General features: G+C 41.5%; 1 protein-coding gene across 1 annotated transcript in view; it reads right to left on the reverse strand.

Moving 5' to 3' along the window:
• grk6 (G protein-coupled receptor kinase 6) overlaps nt 1-18,330 on the reverse strand; it is a 46,980-nt gene that overhangs the window by 10,183 nt on the left and 18,467 nt on the right. The window contains exons 3-7 of the mRNA XM_067491723.1: nt 11,660-11,772; nt 8,751-8,828; nt 8,119-8,219; nt 5,593-5,685; nt 329-392 (exon numbers count right to left, since the gene is read on the reverse strand). Coding sequence (XP_067347824.1) covers nt 329-392; nt 5,593-5,685; nt 8,119-8,219; nt 8,751-8,828; nt 11,660-11,772 — 449 coding nt within the window. The remainder of the gene's footprint in view (nt 1-328; nt 393-5,592; nt 5,686-8,118; nt 8,220-8,750; nt 8,829-11,659; nt 11,773-18,330) is intronic.

Here is an 18,330-nt window from a genome sequence, read left to right on the forward strand (position 1 = left end):
TAGTGCTTTGTAAAAGACCGTGAATGACTTCACATCTCTTCGCAGATCTTCTGTTGGCGACTTGTCATGTTGAAAAGTAAAGCATCACTCCAGATTTTAAGCAGCATATCAATAATAACATTTTCCTCGGGCACAGTTTGACCGACGCCGAACAAAAACTCACCCGTGATGGAACCTAACTGCTGACCCCCGCATGGTCATAAAACTGATTTGGGCTAATAATTTGACTATTTGATCTTGTTATCCCACTTGAGAACATGCTGGATGAGAGATGAGCAAGAAATATTTATTGCAATGAAAACAGAGAATAAACTCAAACAGTACTCACCTCTCCGAAGCCTCCTTTCCCTAAAACTCTGTACTGTCTGAATGTATTTTTCGTCACTGGTTGCCTGTTAAACAGAGAGAAAACTTACTGATAAATCACTGCAACACCTCCGTGATAAAAAGCAACTTATCCATAATGACAATGTAAAGTTACAGATGTGTAGTTTAATATTTAATATTTCAGCTCTAATAGGACAAAAATGATGAAATACCTTTAAATGCAGATATGAAAATACAACTAATGATGATTTTATAAATGTTTCAATAATTAATAATAATTAATTAATAGTTATTAATAACAATCAAACAAAACAAAACACCACCAAATGCCCCCTTATAAAAAGAAAAAAGAAGGGGCCCATCCTGTCTCTGCCACAGGGCCCATTTCCTTTTCCTCCATCTATGGGCCATAGTCATCAGTGGATGGATTTATGAGGACCACAAACAGAGCAGCTAATAACAGAGCACCAGTGGACCGGTCCCTCCTGGTATCAGCGCTGCCGTCTCATCTCCCTCTGGACTGTTTGTTCATTTGAGCAGGTAAATTAAATAGACCCTTGGGTATTGACTCATTTAAGCAGGATGAGTCATTTACTGCTTAGAAAGCCCCGCGGTGGCTTCTCCTGCTTGTTGTAAAACTGCATCTCTCAATAACTGCCTCATATTGACCTACTGACATCATCGGAAGCCTCATCAACACACACCAAACAAACATTCAATGTGCTCTGATGTTTAAGGTGAGGAGTGTACAGGAACTGGATCTACTCTCGTGGCTGAGGAGAAACCAGACGTGTCGCTGGTGACAAAAACATCCACTCTGCAGCCCTTCATGCTTGATTCTGAACAACCCTGCTTCCTAGAAATCACATTCATAAACTACTAAACTGCCTTCCCAATTATGCTGTGGGGGCAACATAATTGCTGGCTGGGCACAGGCCCAGGGGACTGAGAGGTCAGTGGGGCCCATGGGATGAAGCCTCTATAGGAAGCGACTGTTCATAATAACAGACACAAAATGATGGCAACCTCAGGCAAAATGGTGAAATGGACGCACACAACATCCAGAAAGAGACAGAAAACAATTTAATAAATAAACTATGATTTAAATTCACTATAATTCTTTGGATCAGTTTGGAGACTGTTCAAATGGACTGAGACAGGTTTATGGTTCCTCAAATGTACAGAAGTGTCAAGAATATTAAATAAAGAAACAAATGACATCAAATGAAGTAAAATAAGACAACAGACAGGCCTGCGATCCAGCTGCTGCATAGCTCGGTTTAAAGATGCAACATAACCAAAAAGAGAGGAAAGCAAAAAAAAGAGAAACAATGAAACCACAAAGAGATGAGAAACAGCCTAAATAAAAAAAAAGCTGTTACATAAAAAGACAAAAAAGTACAAAAAACATATCCAAAACGACCAATACAGAAAAAAAAACGAGAGACGAAGATCATTAGGAGAATGAATGACATGTTTTGTCAAGTTATATTTTACAGTGTAGTGACACTGAGACAAATCTTTTAATGGAAAGAAACTTTTCACTTGTTTTAGTATAGCTGAGGTGTATCTCTTCATTTCCCATCTATCGGAGTCAAATCCAAGTGAGAAGACCTGGACAATGTATTAGTCAGAGGGTTTTAAGGTGCACAAAGTGTCACATCGTTAGTTTAACACAGAGTTGAAAGTGTTCACAACCAGGACAGAGACAGCGTACGTGAAACTGACTGAGATCAGATCAAATCAGCAAAACTCTAAAGTTGGACAGGAAGCGGACGCCGTGAAAACATCTCTGCACCAGCCTTCCCAGATCCCCGGCTGTTGCTCGTCAGCCCATTAGTCAGAGGCTATTTAAGTCAGCCTGTGCTCAAGTGTCGAGCCTCAGAAGCTGCGCTGCTTTTAAAGTCTGCAGGTCCTGTCGGTCTTTGTCTCCTGCCGACTCATTCTCTGCTCACATCTCTAAAAGCTAATGGGTGTCTTTATATTTGATTAAAAAAAAAAACACAAGTTTGTGAGTGAACTCTTGAGCTGTGGGGCTGAGTCACTCACACACACACACACACACACACACACACACACACACACACACACACACACACACACACACACACACACACACACACACACACACACACACACACACACCTATTACCTAACACCTACTTCCCTGTAAACTACCAGTTGGTCTCATCTAAGACCAGGGGCAGAGCAGGACACATCTCTGTGCTGCTTCAGAACCGTAGACAGAAGGACAGTCCGACCCAATGCACTTTTGTACCTTTTGCACTTTTGCGTTTGTACAAACACTTTTGGTCAAATCACAAATGTGACTGCAGGGCTTCTTCAGTTTTGCATTTCCCAGGACATGAGCAAATCTGGGTCGGTGTTGCTGAACTGCAGTAGGTGTTGACTGGTATCTGCCACAAGAACATTGGCTGGTTGCTGTGACTCTTTAGGGTCTGCTGACTCATCTTATTTACATTTTAGTTTTAATGCAAATGAAAAAAAGGAGGTACATATGTTAATCAATCCTCAAACAGGCCTACTGTGGCATAACCATGTTAGAAGTTGCAAAATAATAAAAAACGGAGAAAAATGATCAACACCAGAAAAAAGAAAAAAAAACAAACAGGCTTCATGGTGGTTGGTTTGTCCTTTGTGGACTGGGGGGGTCCTCACTCCTACTGTAGGACGAGCAGATAGGCCTCTATGCTAAACTTGCAGCCTTCAGGTCCTAATGTCGTCCTTCACAGACATGAGAACACCGGTCTTCTCACAACAACAACAACAAGCCAGAGAGCAAATAAGATTTCATCATCATCCAAATATACTGAATGCACCTCAGTGCCTGCAGCCTCTCTGCTGTTTGTCCACAGTTCTTCTTTTAATCACACACTTGCTTGTCAGGTGTTGCTCGCACTCAGAGACAAAAGCTCTTTGAACTCTGCGAGCTGCTGGAGAATCAGCTGCGACCACAACTACAGCCTTCTGCCCTCCGAACGAAATGACATGTTATTTGTTTCGACTGCAGCAGCATAAGCAGCTCACCGTGTTGCACCGGCTCGCAGCCTAACATTAGTGCTGCAGGAAAACACCCAACCTCCTCTCACAGAGCTGACAAAGGGTTAGAAAGCCGCCTCTGTTAAATGGGGAGTTCAGCGAGTGGTCAAAAGATTTCTGAAGCTCAACGGGTAAATCTGAAATTTAGTTTTCATCTGAGAAGCTGAAAAAACTTCATGTCATCAGGAGTCAGGATTCATCTGTTGTGTTCCCATCACTGAACTGCGACTGCCGGTGATGGGACCCAAACACTTGCTCCCCGTGGACATACAGTGTGGTTTGTTCCATCAGGTGGAACAAAGCTGATCAAATCTAAAACAACCATCAATGAGATGGGCCGTTCACAACCACCCGGGTGAACACTAGGAACTGACAACCCAGTATGTGTGTTAAATTCTGACCAGAATCTGCTGCTTTTTAAACAAACTACCAGAGGAAACAAGTGTTTCCTTCAGCTTCATTTCAACAGGGCACTGCTTCCTGTCAATGTTTCCAAAATCTAACGCAACCAGCACTTTCAAGCTGATTTATCCATGTCACGACGGCTTCTCGAGAATCCCTCTGCAGATCCAGAACATTCTGCGACACCACGACAGCACTGCCGCTCAGAACAGGTGACCAGGGCCCGAAGGTCAACTCGCTAAAAGAAGCTCTGTTTCTGCACAATCTTCCTTTTCATTTAAGGCCAAAAATCTCTCTGCAGCTTTGGAAACACGTGTTGATTTGAAAAGAATTTTATGTGATGCCAAAAAAAAAGAGAAAAAAGATGTTACGAATGCACAGACACAGCATTCAAATGGCTGTTATTTCAGTGTGTGCGCTGGAAGGGCACAGTGGGACAGAGCCCCGGAATCAGCGATTACATGGCTGTGCATTATCGACTCTACGTGGAAACAGCCTTTAGCGAACTGCTGCAAAGCGTCTCAATGTAAAATTCTCATGTTTTCTTTTAACGTCGTCTCTGATAAAAACACAAACTTTTAAAAGTGGTTTTAAAAGTAAAAGTTTCAAAGTAATTATTTCATGCTTTGTGTTTGCATTCATTCCCGGGGGGGGGGGGGGATCAGCGCAGTTGCTACATTTCACGTCATTTATCCATTTATTTATGCCATTTATTGTTACAACTCATGAGAGTTGGTGGGAGCAGTTGTAGGTAGACAACTTGTTACCAAAGATGCAAATATGGGGCTCAGAGGATTTATTTATTTTTTAATTCTAACTCAATAACAATATGTCATTGCTAAGCTCATTATCCCCTGAAGTTAGTTGGATTTGAGCGCCGGGAGTAACTGAATCAAACCTCGTTCTGAATTAATAAGCTTGGCGTTTGAGGGAAAGATGTGTTTTTTAAAGCAAAACAAAAAAAAAAAAGAAGTGAGTGTGTGTGGACTTCTTAGGAAGGGGTTTACAAGGACGAAGCTGATGACACACGGAACGAAAGGAGAAGTTATACAACGCGGCCCAAACATGGTTAGACTGAAACTATCATCTTTTTGTGGGCCAGCATCTGTGCAGATCATTGATTCTGCAGAAATATTCTTAATATCTTCCAGGAGCCATTAAACCAGTAAAATCTTTTCTGCTGTTCATGCAGCTTGACGTGCAACAACCAAATCTGGCCTCTTTGGAAATTCAAATCACTACTAGAAGGTGTCATTTTGCAGCATTTCAGACTCTTGAGAAAGATCTTTGTAATCTCAGTGAGGATTTCAAGGCGAACGGAGCAGGAAAACATTCAGGTCTGTGCACATGTTTCTGCCCCTACGAATGATATTTACTGAGATTCTAAGACTTGATTAGACGCCTAAATTACTTGCTGCACCTCTTGCATCACAACCCATAATTACAACAAACAAAACCCTCTCAGGGATTCCCGCACTGGTATCTCTGACGTCCGACCTCGGGTTGACGACAGCAGCCTGTTCAGTCACCTCGCTGCCGAATTTCGAGTGCACTGCGAGACGTTGCCTTTGAGCAACTTCAGTGTGCTGCGCTGAAATGTGAAACGCTGATGTAATAGTAAATTTCATGGATTGCACCGCTTTTACCCCCGTAACCCCAAAGGAAATGAGGACACCATGGAAGTGTGAAGCAACCCACTGAACATGTTGCTACTAGTACTGCAGCAGAGTTTGAGGCTGATGTAGTTGCTTTTAAGTGGTGTGTGTGTGTGTGTGTGTGTTTCTGGGTGTAAAGGCACTTTACCTCTCCAGCCATTTCCACTGCAGGAACCTGTTGTAGTACATGCTGTCGAGGTAGTCTGCGAAGGGCGCCACGCTCAAGTAGTCATGGATCAATCTGGAAAAAGCACAACGGTACTTACAGGTTGTGTACAGTCCAAAACTGAGCTGCAACACAAACGTAATTCAACATTTGCTTATACAGCATCCACTTGGGCCTCAAGTAGCAATTAGAGGATAATGGCAAGTTTACTTTTCCATTCACTGACCGAGATTCTCTTGAGCTGGTAGCTTTAACAATTAGTCATTTAATTAGCTGCAAATGAATCTCTTTAAAGTTGTTAACATCAGGTGTCATGTGTCCATCTGTATTTTCCCACTAGGCTAAATCTAGATACTCTAGATATAGTGGTTTTACAGTCTGTTGGTTTGATTGCTCAAACCCTTTTTGTGGAAAAGCAGGGGATGATTCACTAAAGCCTCCTGTGTCTCTCGTCTCTTTAACCAATCAAAACATTTTCCATTTTCCAGACGATTTCCAACGTCAAGCAGTGGCAGCGAATTAGTGGAATAATGAATGTCGTCCTAGGGCTCGAATAAGCCGCGTATTGTTACTTTAGCTTATTTACACCAGACGAGTCGAAAGTGACCACAGGAGGAAACAACATTACTGTTACTGGACAAAACAGTAACAGTATTGACTTTTGGATATGAACAAACTAATGTCTCTGATTTCTTCTTCTGTCTTATGCTAAGTTTGTCACTTTTAAAGTGCAGCACAAACTCCTGATTCAAACTACAGGCCAAATTGCAGTACTAAGGGCTACTAATCAGTCACCTACTGAATCCTTATTTAGTTTGACTTTTTTTCTCCATCAAACTAAAGTTTGAGTTGATTTATGTGAGAATCTACCTTTTTCTACGTTAACTAGCGTATCCTTGGCTTTCAGTTGGATAAACACTGCTTTGACATCACAGTTCAGTCAGGTTCATCAGTTTCTAGCTTTTACATTACTCAAAATGTTTTTTAAAAATCCTTCAATCAGCCCATCTTCCAGTAAAGCCCAGCGTTTGGATTGGGTTGTTATGGATTCTAATGATTTTCTGGGAAATGAGCTTGAGTCAGCTTATAAAAGCTTTACCCAGAAGTTAAATCATATTGCGAAATGCTTAAAATTCCTATGTAGGTTTTGAATTGGCACAAAAGCAGCGTAGGCTGAGGAATCCTGAATCCACAACTCCTCAGACTGATAAACTACCGGGGTTCAGGGTAGCAGAAATGTGTAAATTACTTGTTTGTTGTACTTGATGAGACTTGAAGAACCGAGTCCTGCCCACGCCTGTGCAACAAGCATGAACAGAGTTTGTGGAGGATATTACTCAATGTACTAACTATGTGTTAGCTGAACTTCCTCTTTTGTGAAAACTAGAGAATATCTGGTTACAAAACCTACAAGACCTGCACACTGCAGCCTGAAGCTAAAAACCATCATTTCTTATATCTTCTATTTGTCTTTTCTGTCTTTATTTCTGCTGTTTGTTCAGCATATAGAAAAGCAATAGAAATGTATTCTGCATTTTACTAACTAATATCAGGCCTTATCAGTGCAGCGGACCCTCTGTCTGGTTTCTGCCAAGACCAGGAGCCATGTGCGGCAGAACAAGGTGAAGCTACATGCACTAATAGGTCAGTGCTAAATGTGGAAATAAGTCTTCTGATTGACAACCAGTCATGCAGCATTTTATTTAACTTGATGTGTTTACTTCTCTGCTTTGGTGGTAAAAAGACCACAGATATAATTTACGTGAGCCATTAATACTTTAGACTCATATGTAAAGACTCTAATCAATGGCAAAAAAATGTATTTCTATTTACTGTTCCTGTCATAAGTGGACGCTAAAAAATAAAATGTAAAAAGGCAAAATGTGAGTTGTGGACACCGACATTTCGTATGGGTTCAGGACAACAGCTTATCAATTTGTTTGGGTTGAAATAAGCTATGAGAATAATTGTTACAAAACACGAGTAGCTCTCGAAGATTTTCAGTTTGTAAAAGTAGCTCTCAGGGGAAAAAAGGTTTGAGACCCCCGGGTTACAGTAAAATTAATATCCATTTAAAGGTTAACTGTAAAGCATCATGCAGACAGTTTACCAGTTTAAAGCAGTGGTGGGAAACCCATGCTGCTCGAGGGCCCTGCTCGATTTCCAGCTCTACCTGCTCTACCCACGGCCCTGCACTGACTGATCACACCTGACCCAGGTGTAAACAGCAGTGGACAGGTTGGAAACAAGCAGCAGGGTCTGTGAGCCTCGAAACATGGATTTCTACCCCAGGTTTAAACCACGTATGTCTCCTAAGACCTGGAGACAGGATTAAAACACGGCTCCCACTCGTTCTAAAAAAACAACACATTATTTTTCATTTTTGGCGGCATTAATTAAAAAAAAAACTTCCGAAACAAGGCCTAGGATTCGATGGCTCTGACTAAGCAATGTCAGGATTTAAGGTTGGGAAAGGGGCTTAAACAGATGGGACCCCTGTGATCTTACTTGGTACACTCCTTGAAGAGCTCTTTGCAGGCCTCATGCTGCAGCTTCTCAGTGCACTGGGCCATCATGGCCTCCTCCACCTCAGGGACGTGATCTTCTGACTGCAAAAGTCCAGAAAAACACAGTGACTCAACTCTGACAGAAAAGTCACAGGGAAAAGCAGGATAAACTGGGTGCAGAAAGAGGATTATCCTCAACTCTCTGCAGACGTGTGCATGTTCAGGCCTGTTTGTGCAGGTTTCCACACGGATGCAGGTGATAGGCTCAGAGACAGATGCAAGTTAAAGTGTTTTTGCTGCGTCAGTAGCAGTTTAGTGAAGTTCGGAGTTGCCTCTGATGCAATGGGAATGTAGAACTTGAATTCCTTTATTGTAAAAGCCACATTGTTCAGATCTTTATTTTTATATATTGTTTATGTGTGGCACTAAAAAAACAAGAGTTAGTTTTTATTATGCTCACTCACTACCGACGACATCAGTCATCAATCGTTTAAAGGATGCAGCTGGGAGCTAAAACGAGGCTAAAGCTTGATAAAACACCTGTATGATCCTCGATGGTGTCGGAATCGATTGGAGAGCAATGTGAAGCCAGGAAATGTCTAGTTAACAGGAAACCTAGTAAGGCATCTTCACCTTTGGGTTGAAGTATTTGTCGGTGAGTTCTTGACCGCACTCCTTTCTCTTGTCATCGGGAGTCACCTCGTATTCTGCCTGTGGACAAACACACAGATATCAGGTCATAAGTGGTCAAACAGCGGAATCACTAACTTCAATACTAATTGATTAAACTCTTTGTCACTGTAACATTCACATTCTAAATAGTGCCTCATTTTTCCATTTTTAAAAAACCAACATTAAAACCACTAGCTGCGAAGAAATAAAAAGGCTAAGCTACCTCAGTAGTACATCAACATCAATGTAGCATTTTGTGCCAGAGAGACATGATTTCTAACATTATGTCTGATGTGAAAATAAAAAAATATTCCTAAATGAGTTCTGCCAGCCCTCTGCATGTCCACCCAATTTGATATTTAATTGAAGAGTTCAGCGAGGCCTGTCCCACACCCAGCAGAACATGACCTGATCGTATCTCCTCCTCCTCCTCACATCAACCATTCCTCTGAAAGACTGACTGGAAAACTCCAAAGTGCTTCCTCGCCAGCTCTCGCAGCGAGAGCCTGTAAACTAATGCTAAGTGACAGCGAAGACGGCTCAAATCTCATTTTCCTTCTCCGTCTCGTCCTCTCGCAGAGCTCTCAGTGAGGAGACGGGAAGCGGTTGCAGGGTAAAGGAGATCATAATTGCTTCGTATGCGAGCTGCATCCCCCGGACGGCTGAAAGCTGTAAAGCAGTCTGGCTGCGTCGGTCAGTCGTAGCGGAGCCTCCCTGCCATAGACAAACAGATGAACCTCTCCACCTCTACTCATCACATCTGGCCCACTGAATGACGTTATTTCACGTATCGATCAGCTACACGACCCTTTCACATCCAAAGCAGGAAGGCAAATCGATCAGAAGGACCAAAGTCTGAATCCCACAACTTGCATCCCTACATCTCATTTTGAAGATCAACAAAGAAGAATACTGAGCTATAACGAACAGTACTGTAAGTGTGTGTGTGTGTGTGTGTACATCCCTTTATTACATTGTGTAATACACCACATTTTGATCAGTTCACACACCTTCAAATGGCTTCATGGGTTGTTTGAAGTAAAATGCCACAAACATCATATCAAATGTTAAACCTGAGAACTGAATTGTTTTTTCATCAAACCATTGCAGCATCCATCACCACGTCTTTAGAAAAGCTGTCATGAAAGCAGGCATTTAATAAGTCACAGGTTATGCTGCCATCCACTAAACACGTTTTTTCCAGGAAAGGTCTCGACTGTCTCAGCAACCACATCCTGCACGTAAAAAAAGAACATGGCTCAGTACTAAAAGAGTCCAGGTGCTAAACTCACCTGCCTGCAGTCCACACCCGTCACCCACTGACACAAAACACTAGAAGCATTATGAGGTAAAAAACTCGGACGTGAAATCCTGTGTCTAAATCAAAGCAACTGTTTTTAAGCTTCGCAAAGAGCTGAAGTCTTAAACAAAAAGCTGATGCAGCACAGCGCTAAACAAGCCCCCGTCCCACCTTTTCTGCAAACAAGACTTTTCAAACACTCAGTTTCTCAGTTTCTGAACCGCTTTGAATCAAAACCGTCTTTCACTTCATTTTCTTTTACATTCTACACAAGGCGCCATCGTCTGGAACTGGGGTTTGTAAGAAACAATCGCTTATCATTAATAAACACTGGATCGAAAAAAGACAAAGCAGCATTAATGAGACCACACACACACACACACACACACACACACACACACACACACACACACACACACACACACACACACACACACACACACACCGCTGGGAATAAAACAACAGAGTGACTAAAACATTCCTCAAGGGAGCAGATTAGGCTGACAGTGTGTGTGTGTGTGTGTGTGTGTGTTACAAACATGGGAGGTGGAATAGGGCGACACACTGACGCAGCTTTAAGTCAAGAGTTCCTGTATTTCATTAAACAGATATTAAACTCTGCTTCCTGCTCCTTCACAAACGTCAAGTGTCAGAGGCTTTTCAGGATTATTAAACGGCCTCCATCAAGGCTCGACAAGAGAGCTCAGCTCAGCACTTCACTTCCAGCAGCGGCCTGTAAAACAACTTTTTAAAGAGCGTGCACACACACACACACACAATGACCAAAAGTATGCTGACACACACAAATTCCTCTTATAATAGTTGAACATATGGTTTTTTTCAATAAAACTCCGAACTACACAAATAGATTTTATCATTTAGGACGAAGACTTTGTTGGGTTTTTTTTTTTCTACCAGGCTACTTGGTACAGAAAGAGTAAGTAGTGTGAAATTGCGGCAGTGGAAGAGTTCGGGGGACAATAAATAAGCTTTTAGCTCATTTGATCCTGCCCACCGTCCCCTCCTCCCATGTTTATTGGTTCTGGACCTGCAAAGGGTTGGTTCACCTCTGGAAGCAGTTTTCCTGGCCCAGACCTGGAAATTGGGAGCAACACACTTAACAAGAGGTTGGGAAGGTCTGGAGACTCTGGAGATGGACACACACCCAAATCCCAGGAGTGTGGACAATTCCCACGTGTTCTTGTGCCAAAACAAATACGGTTCAAAAATGAGAACTTTGACTTTGAAGATCGAAAGATGAGAGAAAAACAAAAAACAAACACAAAATCATGGACGTGCTGCAAAACTGACTTGTTTGTCTTGGTCCAGCTTTCACAAAACTCGGAGAACTTATCTTGAGGTCCATCCAAACCCTTCTGTTTTTTAATAGATGCATCATTTCTACCACAACACAAGCCGACTGATGATTCTGATGTCGGCGTAAAACAAGAAAACGTGTTTCTCCCAAATGATCTGCACGTATCTCTCCCTGTTTTGTGTAACAGGAAATGAGGACGGAATCACAGCAGTAACGGTGCAGTAACAGTACACACACGCTCTCTCGTCTTACCACAGCATCCAGGAACTTGACGCAGCGCTTCAACTCGGGTCGGGTCTCACAGAACTGTCTGAACAGTAACCGTCCAATAGGCTGCCGTTCGCACAGGCTGCTGTAGTCCTTCTCTGCAGAGACAAAGACGAGGAAAGCAGTAAGGACACAGTTTATTGGACTAACGTGAGGTTTCTTTTAAAAGGTTTCTCAGGGCTCGAGTTCATTTTGAAGGCATCAATTATCAGTAGCTGTAACATTTTTCAGAAATACACTTTTTGGTTTATGACAATTCAGGGAAATGTTGACTACAAAGACATTTAAACAAACAGCTTGACCCAAAAGCCATATTTTAGAGCTACTGTACAACCAATTCAGTTCAATACATTCACACTGTAACATAATCACTGACTGAAGCAACAGGTTATTTCCATGAATGAAGCTGCATGTTTATCCTGAGGACAGGACAGAATCTGTCCCCACAAGAGTCCGTCTGTGGCAAGGTAAGCACACTGGTTATTGTTAGGGACCATGACCATGGTTTCATATCAAAAACCAGGGGGGTGAGTTGCTGTTAAAGGGTGAGACCCCTGTTTAAACTGTCACTTAAGATTCAATCCGATTCAACTTTATTGTCATTACACATGTGCAAGTACAAGGCGATGAAGGGGCTCCAGTCCAGGACCCTCCGGAGCACAATTAGACAATGCTTCCACGTGTCTTTCTGCATCGTCTGTCTTACTGGTCCCCTTATATGCAATATTTCACCTTTTCTACTCAATTTTGTGCAACACTGAAAAAAAAGGCCTGAAACCAAAGGTTGAAATTTCTCAACCGGAAACTTTGATCAGACTGCCTGGATAGTTGTACTACGCATTTTCTACATGACAGTGACCACTTGTTACTGTCCGTCCGCATTTGTCTGCTCATTACATCTTTTGTTCTTTTACTTCCGACAGGTTGGGGATATCATTTTTCCAGCGTACAAATAGCTGCAGAGCTGTATCACAGTTATTGTTTTGTGTTCACTGTGACTATGACAATAGGCAGGATCATCTAAAAAGTACCTGGAAGTTGGACTCTGTGTCACCTCTGGATCAGGTGAGCTGGGGTTTTAGTTCTAACTGAGCTGGAAAACAAACAAAAGCAGAACCTACAACAGTGGCTGCATGTTCCATCACGTCTGACTTAGTTCCTGTAGTGGGAAAGTGACGTCACACGTGACTCCTTATTCATGTTGCTGTCCTTTCATGATGCACAAAAAGTCCTGCGTTCGGTTTTACTGAATCCTCAAGTGTCTTCGGACACTAACGCGAGTTGGCTGAAGAAAAGAGAAAGAAATAACCTAAATGTTTCCTCTTTCCCAGGCTGCAGTGATGCATTTCAACTGCTGTTCTTTTTGTATCAAACCTACTACGCATAGAGTTCAGAACTGTGATGAGGAAGGAATTTGATAGTGTCATAGTATAACAGTGAATGACGCCGATACATTTAATAATCAAATATCGGCACACACAGCTGCAGCTGCTGCTGCTGCTGCTGCTGCCAACACCCACTACCATAATATTTGCATAGATCTGCAGTGTCAACTCCAGGAACATTTTTTATTAAAGGCTTCAGCAATCTGCAGAGTGATATTTATTTACAGCAGTTACACTCCGGAAAAAAGTACTAAGAATCCAAATATCTAAAACGTGTAAAAGAGGTGAGAATAAGAAGATGAAGGGTGGAGCACGATTTTTTAATAACCGCATTAAACTAAAAACGGAGGAAGCAAGCGATGGATATCAACATCACCATCTCAGAAAAACACCGCGGCAGCTACAGTGCAACTTTGATGGTGGTGGATGTGACAAAGCACAGTTTTCCACCGTATTGTTTCGAAGAGCACAGCATTCAGAGATCACAACTTTCACAGGAAACCAAGGAAGATACAATTTCGAATAAACAAAAATGAACACTGTTCAAACACTGTACAGTACTGTCCCGCCCACGTTTTAGCATTTTAGTAGGACTCAACTCAGACACATTTAGGTCACATGACAGAGGAGCTAGAGGCAGAAAAATAACACGTGACTTCATAATGCTGAGAGAACACGTGCGTTGGCGTGTATGTTCCGCAGCAGCAGTCTGATGACATTACCTGTAACTGTTACACAGTTACCAGCACAAAAAAATGATTAAAATCAGCTCCATCTTTACCAACAGTGACCTTTAAACCCTTGTTTTTTATTTATTGCCATAATTACCATGATCACTACTGTATAAAATGCACTGTCTTCTTAGAGCACTTTTACTTCTGTACTTTAAATTGAGATTATCTGCTTAGTCCAGTGGGAGAATTGTTTTAGGTTAATACTTGCACATTTGAGTTTGTGCACTTCTACCACCTGTGCACACAGAGTATCACATTTGTGTGTAGCTGGAGACTGCTCGTAGTGGACACGCTGACCCTGGTCCTCCATGACATTAAGTCCACCAGGGTTCCACGTTGTGACTGATCAGTGTATGTGTGCATGTTAATTCACACAGAAATGTCATTTTAAATGCATTTACCTCTCAAACAGTGGATGGCAGTCGGGCTACAAGTTCAAAATTGCAGACAATTCTCGTAATTCACCTGTGCACAGGTTCTCGTCGCACTGATTATCTGCAGAGATTATAGACATGGTTCACAACCAGATCAGTGGACGTGCAATTGTATTGTCGATGGGATTCGCATTTGATCGGTCACATACAAAAAGGCAGCTTCAAAACTATTTTGATGCTTTTTCAGAGTTGCATGTTTAATGTGTTTCCAGCCTCCAGCAGAATTTCTTGTTTTACCGCGGTGACAAATGCGCTCTCACTGTCTGTAGCTCCGTCTGTGGTCCTTAGGATGCAGCCAATGGAAAACATGCTGAATGTCGATTAATGACCTGGTCAACCACCGATTCCCTTCTCAAAAACAATAAAACCTCATCCAACAAACCAGTCATGTTGGACATTTTTTACTTTGTACAGCAACAAATCGAAAAAATACTAAATCCAAAAATCCTTGTAGATTAATAAAACAAAAACTTGCAATATGCTGCCATTGTCGTGATTTAAAAACGTTTGGGAACCAGTCCGTGTGTTGCTCGAACACACTACAGTGTGATTCACTGTACAACATGATCTTATTATGTCAAAACAATGGTTTTGATCCATGTACTGTGTATCTTTGCCTCAGTAAAAACACACCAAAAACAGATGGATTTGCATCTGTGACTCATGTGGATGCAAAGCAGGTTAGGAAGTTTCACACACAAACAAATAGGATTCACAGAGGAGCGGGGATGTTAGCGTGATTGTTGTGAAAGGAGAACAAAGAATGATTCACTATCACCTCAGAGGATCTTAGAGAAAGACAGAGGCCATATTTCAAAACAAGCCTTAAAGTGTGAGAAAGGAGGAAAAAGACTTTAATGCACCAAGTGGATAAAGATCTAATAACTTCCTGTGAACATAGGCATCTGAGCAAATTCTAGTGCAACAGGAAAATAACATAATTATGTATTTATTTCAATTGTGGAGCATTTGACACCTGTTTCTTTACTTCTCTAAAAGTCTCTATATTTTAATGTGTGTATTTTACATTCAGTATTTCACAGGAAACCACACATGCATTTCCTTCCACATATTGTTTACATCATGTTTGTTAAACAGCTCAGTGAAACTCCACTCGTCCTTCTGCAACATGCCAAGTCATTTTATTTCAACCTTAATCCGAAAAAATTACGTTCCTACGCAACAAAACAGCAAACGCGATTAAGTTTTTGTAGGGAACGTAATAATACTAATAACTGCCAGGAGGCGGTTGGAGAGGATGGCGGGTGCACAATGCACAGCACAGTCGAGCCGATGACCCATGTTCACCCCCACAGCCCTGTGTCTGGCCTGGGTTAGGCAACAAAACCACTGACCTTAGGGTTAGTGCGAGATCGCGGTTGTGTTTAAAAGCGACAAAACATGTTTTGTGTAAAGTGACTGCGACTGATTTTCCCGCATTACACCAGCCTTCGTTCTTCCTCAGACCCTAACCAGCTCCTGTACCTGCCTGATAACAACCATAAAAATGCTTTGACAACGCTGAAGTCAAACAAACTGCACATTGCACTGCAGCATCATGTATTACAGCAGAAAAAGAAACTGGATATTTTGCTGCAGGTTCGGCCATTTTGACGAAAATAAGTTGTCCGGTAACATTTCCTTGATATGTTCGGTATCAACATTTACGTTACATGACAACATGTAATCTAATCTAAATCTAATCAGTTAATCCTTGAGTCCTGGTGGATGCTTGTGCCAAATGTAACGCAATTCCCTCACGACATTGTTGAAAGATTGTGTTCACACAATAAGCCGACAGAAGGTCACAGTTAACTTGACCTTTGAAAATCTAAAAGTTTATCCTTGAATCCAAGTGAACATCTTTGTCAAATTTAAAGACATTCCCTCAATGTTTTCCTGAATTATCACAAGACCTGTGCAGACAGACATCCTAAAAACATAATGCCTCCGACTGTGGCTGTCCCCAGCACAGAGCCATGACAAAATATGTTCATCGCATCAATGAACAGGAAACATAATCTAGTTGATAAGTTATATTTACACGAGAACATGTTTTCTCTTGAAAATATATTTTTTTCTTGCAGCAGTGATTATGAAGGGCAGTTACAGCTGGGTGTAATCTAACAATCAGATATTTTCTTGTTCTATTTATCCTTTGTGTTTATGGTTTGCTTGATTTACAGTTTCCACTATTGTCTCTCCCAGACAGCCCTGTGTAATTGTGTCAACAGTATGTCCAGGCATCTTCATCATCGTCTTAGTAGCAAAATGTAGAAACAAACCAGAACAATAATGAAACACCGGCTCATTGTTTTACTGTATATTAAACCTCTCTGTTTTGCATCACATTAGATTCACCAAACTCTCTCAGCTGCACAGACTGTGGTATTGGATCATTGGCATTAGCAAAATCAAATGCTAGTTTACAGTCGGAAGGTCTTGGTAAAGTAAAGACAACCGTGACCATAAGACAGGTGAGGAGACGCAACAGTCACACAGATATTAGATATGGAAAGTTTTCACTGCCGGGAGCAAAAGGTTTTTTTAAGTCGGCGCCATTTGTGTAAAATACAAAATTGGGTGATTGCTTCACGTTCCCAAACGTCACACTCATGCTACATTCATTACCACTAGTGGTCAACAAATTCACAAGGAATAGTTCAGGAATAATCAAGGGAGCTAGTGGCAAAAAAAAAATGGCTGACGATGGCTGACTGATACTGGCCAGAAGTTCATCTTTGCAGAAGACTAAAACCTTAAGACAAAGATTTGGACAGCTGCTGGACAAAACAATAAGCCCTAGAAGGTTTTCAAATACACAAACTTCCAGAAAAGGTTGACAACCTCTGGCCAAGGTGAAAAGTCGACCATCTTGTTGCCGCTGTGTGATCTTTGTCTGCAGCCAGGGACAAAAGACAGAAAAAAGAGACATCATAGGGTTTTTAACTAAATATGCAAAATGTGTCACAATCTTGTTGATAGATGACACAATAAAAGTACTTACTAACTACTAACTACTAAAATTACTTATTCTGACTGACAGCCTAAAACATAAAGCGCAGGACTTATGAAATGCGAATCTCCTCAGCATCTTCTGCCTGGTGCAGCAAGTAAACCAGTCTTGGGTGGAGTGGCCTGTAATTGTCTCTGGATTAGCCCCATTCATGTGTCTTATCCCTTTGCTGAGTCATTTCCTATCAATGACACAATCACTGATGGTAACTGATGCCTCCATCTGTTAGTTTCTGCTTTGTTTTATTACACTCTGGCTTTCGTGCCGCTCTAATGAAGGAAAACCAAATGGAACCATGAAAGCATTTGTGGAGGCACAGCAAAGGACGGAAGTCCAAGGGAAATATGAATAGTGTGATTTCTCTAAGAACAGTGTGTATTATTGTCACCAGAAATCATGAACTATAACATCCCTGGGTCCGGGGGGGGACCTTTTTATTAACCTGGTTGTGGTTCAGTGGACTTTGATATACGTACAGATATACAACAGGGAAACTGTGATACCATCGACTGTGACGTAAGATAAAATACGAAACTTGTGTTCAGTCATTTATGTCAACTGATAAATCAGCAGACAGTGTAAGTGAATACATGTTGTACGGCATGAACTCACCAGACTCTACGAGAAATAATGTTTCATGCATGTGTTAATATAAGAACACTTACATTTTGTGGTACAACTAAGGTTTTTGAATTATTATAAAGTATATTCATGGGTCTATGATGATTTTTCATACATAAAATCCTGATAACTAATGTACCCTTACGACATATTACTCTATTATTCAGGAAGTTTTACTGAGATCATTCGGGCTTTATTTGCCCGAACAATCTTCAAATTAAATTCATCACTAATTTGCCTCAGTGGACTTTACGTTCTGTACACTAACAACAACCTCTGTCCTGGGACCATCAGGTCGGATAAGGAAAAACTTCAGTATCTCCTACACCGTGTTCTCATTGTCATTATGAGCATATTATTCTTTTGATATTAGCATTTCCAGTTAGCTACACACTACAAACCCTCATTTGCAAATTAACTCTCAGCTGTCATTTATTTAGACCCTTCGCTGTACCAGTCTGTGGTC

The sequence above is a fragment of the Channa argus genome, chromosome 22, assembly GCF_033026475.1.
Source record: "Channa argus isolate prfri chromosome 22, Channa argus male v1.0, whole genome shotgun sequence".
NCBI lineage: Eukaryota > Metazoa > Chordata > Actinopteri > Anabantiformes > Channidae > Channa > Channa argus.